Consider the following 5,457-nt stretch of genomic DNA (forward strand, 5'->3'; position numbering starts at 1 on the left):
TTTATCTGTTTTCATGTCGTAATTCTAGCCGCATAGAAAGGCGTGAAACCTGCGTGCAGTTCTATCGATCAGCGTTAACAAATGACATGGCAGCAGCGACATGCTCTGAGATAACAACAGAAACCTCAGAAAACGGAACCCACCCTAGCGACACCCACACACACCGACACACATACGATTCGTTGTGCGTCTGTTAATCTGTTTGCTTTAAAATGCGATAAACAATAATTTCATGTGTATTTATGATAACGATTACGGTGTTTTAGGGGCCCTCGATATTTATCGCACACCGGCATCAGCCCTTTGGAGGCCACCGGTCCCCGGGTAAAGACCGCGTATCCGGTTGCATCACGCGCTCGTTAATGGTTAACGATCCCGGCCGGCCGGCCGGCCGGAGAGGCAACGATGGAAGGTGGGGGATGGTTTCAAGGGATCTCTCGCCAAAGTTTCAGATGGTTCCGGTTGTTTTAGGCGTTAATAGAGCTGCTCTTGGATAGTCCCCTTCCTCGAGGGAGGATGTCGTCGTAAATTTAACTACGCAACTCCCACAGATAAGCAAAATCTGGCGTTGGGCTGGGTGCGAGGGAATTTTGTGCCAAAAACTTTTGACTCGCAGGTGGTAATTTGAAAATAGGATTTCCCGGGAAAAGGGCGTCCCATCTTATCAGCGACGCCTCGAAGGCATCGGATGACATAAAAATATCACGGAAACGATCGCTTAAAAGGGGTCGCTGCCCGAAAGTTTGGCGTCGCTCTTTTCGGTTCGCGGTACACTTTTAATTGTAACAGAACACGGAAACGACCCCCCACTGGCCACCGCTCACCGGTAATCCCAATTAATCCCTCGCTGCTCCCTCGCCCTTGACGGATCTTCATTTCCCCATTTCGAGGTTTGTTTTCTATTATTGAATTAAAAGCTGAGGAGCTCCCCTTCCGACCGAGGCTCTGGGGCAGAAGTTTTCCAATCCAACGATTTTCCGGATCCTCCCAATGGCCGCACAGGGAAAGATAAGTTTTATGAGGAACTAAGCTTCGAATCCAACCATTAAAGGTTGGCCGCTCGCGGGCGATCGCTATCGCGTTCAAGGGGTGGAAACAATTGGAAACTCGAAACCGAAACGGAAACAGTGCGTCAACAACGGTCAGGGTTTCGCCTTTAATTTTATCGTTTTCGCCAGTTTCGGTGAACCAACGGAATAGGAACTATTTACTTAAGTTTTCATTATTACACGCGGTCCTATCGCGCTGAGCGCATCTTTATAGCCTTCACATACTGTGGCTGCACTTTCAGCTGAGTGATTCTTTGAGAAAGGCTTTGTGTGTGGCCACGGGACACATGTGTGTGTACTGGAGAGAAGTGGAAAACCAACAACGTCCACGGTGCTTCTCTTTTCTCTTTCCCTCCGTTTTTTTTGTTTTGTTTTATGGGCGATCCATTAACATTTTTTTGAAATGTCATGCTCCTTGGGTTGCCAGCGGCGTCGGGTCACAACATGTGACGTTTAGAGAGCTGCTTCCACGAGAGGAATGTCCTGTTACTCTCCTGTTACGAGAACAATGAAGAACACCTGCAACATGCTGAACAAAAAGGACGTTTAGGACGTCCCCGGGCCAACGAGCGAGCTAGAACCTGGTTGCTGGTGGAAAGTGAAATTGTGGCCAGAAAAGGGTCAAGAAGTGATGGAATATCACTTTCAATCTACATCAAACCTTCGAGCAGGAACCTCCCTCGAGCATGTTTTTAATTAAAAAAGTAAATGTCATACGAAACCGGGATGCCCCTTCTTCCATGTGAGAAGGTCCCGTTCGTTCGCGTTCGGGATGACACGATGGCCGATGGCTCGTGGCACGGGAGAGATCATCCGGACGGTGTCGAGTCGTGTCGAGTCGAGAAGCGATGTTTGATGCTGTTCGAGCGATAACGTGAAACACACTTTGCGGCCTGCCATTTCCTTTCGGGTCACTAATGTATCCCTCTTTTTCGGGTCCCTTCCTTCACCCCGTTCCCGTTCTGCAATCCTTTTCATGTGCCGCCTCCACGAACACGACCAATCGAGATGTGAATTATTTATGTTCCATTTAATCTCCCGATCCCGACCGATGCACGAATGCCTTGCTCCTTGCGCGCGCGCGCTCCTTGCGTGTAGGAAGGATTTGCGACCTCAAATGCATCCGAGCAGAGCATCCCTTTTTCGGGGCGTGCAGTGGATAGGAATTAGGCAGCTGATTTGTAAGCTCCGATAAAGAAGGAAAAATCCTTCGCATCCAATTGAGGTATTAATGGAACGTCCGAAGGCAGCTGGAAACCAGAAAACGCTTTTTTCTCTCGGTCATTTCTTTCAGAACCGAAGCAAAAGAATTCTGAAACGAAGGTCCAACCACGTTCAGCAAAGCGATTAGGTAAGTTTATTTTATAGAAATGATGATCCTCGCCGGATCGCTAAGCGGCATCTCGTAGAAAGGTGTGCAGAGAATTGGTGAGCACAGTTTGACCGTTTTGGGGTTTCACAATCGCAATCTTGCGCTTCTGATCGCGACGCGTTAGGAAACAGTTTACCAACGGTTTCAGTGTGAAATAGTACACCAGCTCGAGGATGCTGAGCAGACTGACTCCCATGAAGAGCCCCAAAAGGCCACCACAATTTGCGATGAAATCGTTAATTCCAAACATTTGATTGCGCTTTATACCGACAAACTGTGCCTCTCGGAAGTAGATGTTTAGTGTCGTTAGACTAGCACTGCAATGTGATTAGGGAAAGGAAAATAGTCACAACTATGAATAGCTCATGGAATTGAACAGCCTTACTTCGTGAGTTCCTCCTGGTATATACCAACCGCCTCCGTTAATCTTCTCCACTCGAAATGCGCCTGAGAGATCTCTGCATTGTACTGCAGAAAGGTACACGCTGGCAAGCAGTTGCAGGATGCGGGCAGCTCCGCTCCTGAACTCAATTTTGACTCCATCTCCTGATCCTGCACAAATGTTTCCACCCGTTCCATGCATGCATGCTTGCCAAGTCCACAAATGCGCACATCAGCAGGTCGGGGCATGGAGAAATGGACACAACCGCACAGAGCTAGTGTAAGGTTCGTCAAACACTCGACCTCACAGTTGCGTTTGGTATAGATATTGAAGAATCGCAAGTACCGCTCGTGGGTATAGAAGCATCCGCGTTTGTCCGCCTCGTACGAATGCAGATTGGCTGAAGTTGTGATCATAAACGGTTGAACCCGCACCTGGAAGGCGATGTTCAATGGTGCACGAATGTTTTCGGTCGATATCTGCGGGACCTGGTTCGGGCTGTGCAGTTGCACCTGGAATCCCTGGAAAGAATTCTAACGAAACGCAACGACCGATGAGTGGGCTGAGCTACGATCGCGAGGCACATACTCACCCCACACAAGTAGTCCATATCGCGATCGCCTGTCCGTAGAACGATGAGCAAACCAGACTGTGCGCCCGGACTCATCACTCGCCGCGGATACGTCCTTCTGCCAATGCCGGGCTTGTAACCGTTCTCCATGGTCCAGTTTTCAGAGGATCGCGTTTCACCCATATGCTCAAACTCGCGATGGAACTCCGCTCGTCGAAGCAAATCATCAGCCGACAGTCCGTTGAAGGTATAGCAAATGCCACTTTCGGTGAGTGTTTGCTTGAACAGATCGCTACAGTTTAACATCCTGTTCTTCCAAACACACATAATGAACGATTCACGGAAAGGTAGCGCCATTTCCTGCAGTAGATCTACCAAATTGTCATCATACGGTTCAGATGCCTTGTAGCTGGCGAACGAGAAGTCACAAATCTGTATCAATGCTTGCACTCGATCGAGACTGAAAGGAAAGAAAGGACATAATGGATTCTCGAATGTGTTGATTGATCCTCGAAACATACTCCTCTTCAGACATATTGCTTTTGCCCTTGTCACGAACTAACGTCTGGTAAGCGGCGGTGAAATTGATTTCCTCCGACTTCACCTTCGTTACGGGGCATACCGTAATCGCGGGGAATGGTATGTCGGTGATGGATGTCGGCTTCTCGTCGAATGTCACCACCACCGGACTTCGACGCCATTTCTCGAAAACAGCTTGTATGGTTTGACCACAGAAGTAGATCGACAGGATGCACGCAAAAACCCACCAGGCTCTGAAAGATCAGCAGATCAACTAGAGATGCTCCTTCATCGAACGTCACTATTTCCTTACTTCTCCAAATATGTTCGATTGGATCCAACAAAATAGCGAAATCCATGGATTGTACTGTTGGCAAAGTAATCCTCAAAAATGTTGCTCTTCTTGTCAGGTTTCACGCTTGGGATTTCCAATACAGCAGCCTTTGGTTTCGACTCAAACTTGGCCGCCCGATCGGCGTACAGCCTGATATGTGCCGTGTGAGCCATTCCGACCGAAACCGAACCAGAGAATGAACCAAGCCCACCCCGGTCTCGTTACCCAAATCGTGCAATTAGTTGAGTACCGTGGCCACGTATCGTGTGGTGATCATGTAGCAATAAAATATTCAAACGGATGCCCGACACGAACATCATGCAATGGCCCAAGGATCACCGAGGGGCTGGGCCACCAAATGATAGGGTCACGAATCGTTGACTTTTACAAGATCTAGTTCAGATTCCGGAGCGAGATACAGTTGACTTGACTATCCAGTTCGATGTTGTTTATGAATGTTTGATGTCTCAGTGGGACGCTACACTCTTCGTCTTTCGAGATTCATGTTTTGAAACAAGTCCCCTCGGGATATTGAATAAATGGAATGGTCATGCGAGAACTTGCAGTAACTTTCATCGAGGATCCAAAGTAACGGAACACCAAGCAGGCGATGTGCTGCCCTCGGGGGCTCGAGAATCGGAAGGTACAATGCGTCATCTTCATCGGAGAGGTGTTGAAACAAAAAGAATTTGAAAATAAGGTTTTCTTTATCGGGATGAAAGACTCCGCAAAACAAAGCGTAAACGAGGTCGCGCGGTTTCGCGGATAAGTGGCCAACCAGCAGTGTGTGTGTGTGTGTGTCTTCCCGGAGCCCGCATTCGCCAGGACATCCATTCCACATGCAGCAATTACTTGACCGTTCTTCTGCCCCGTACCATTCGCCTTCATTAACCAGTGATCAGGGGTGTGGAGGAAGTGACCGCGACTCGGACCGACGCGCGATCGCGATGATGTGCGATGTTTCGTCGTCGTCGTCGTCGGCATCGTTTCCATCATGCATCTGCGCACCGTCGCCATGGTGGCGGGACAATTTCGCGTTTCGGTTTCGGCGCGCGCGGAGATTGATCTCTCGCGAAATTGGCCCACAAGCACGGGGAATTGCATTACCCGTCCGGCCGGTCGTCCGGTCGGTCATCCGGCCATCCGGCCAAATCCACCGTACCGCAAAAAGTGGGAGTTTTGGGTGAAAATTGTTTGCAAATTATTTGTCGGCCGCAGGAGCGTCGAGCG

At 49.1% G+C, this 5,457-nt stretch overlaps 1 protein-coding gene across 1 annotated transcript; it reads right to left on the reverse strand.

Annotated features, from left to right (window-relative positions):
* Window positions 1-2,440: 2,440 nt before the first annotated feature.
* Window positions 2,441-3,680, reverse strand: LOC125958071 (pickpocket protein 28-like). The gene is made up of 3 exons (XM_049691194.1): window positions 3,396-3,680; window positions 2,807-3,324; window positions 2,441-2,738 (listed from the first exon to the last, which is right to left on the reverse strand). Exons 1-3 carry the CDS (start codon window positions 3,678-3,680, stop codon window positions 2,441-2,443), a joined length of 1,101 nt encoding a protein of 366 aa, XP_049547151.1.
* Between the last annotated feature and the right edge of the window lie 1,777 nt (window positions 3,681-5,457).

The sequence above is a fragment of the Anopheles darlingi genome, chromosome 3 (genome assembly GCF_943734745.1).
Source record: "Anopheles darlingi chromosome 3, idAnoDarlMG_H_01, whole genome shotgun sequence".
NCBI classification, from domain to species: Eukaryota; Metazoa; Arthropoda; class Insecta; order Diptera; family Culicidae; genus Anopheles; species Anopheles darlingi.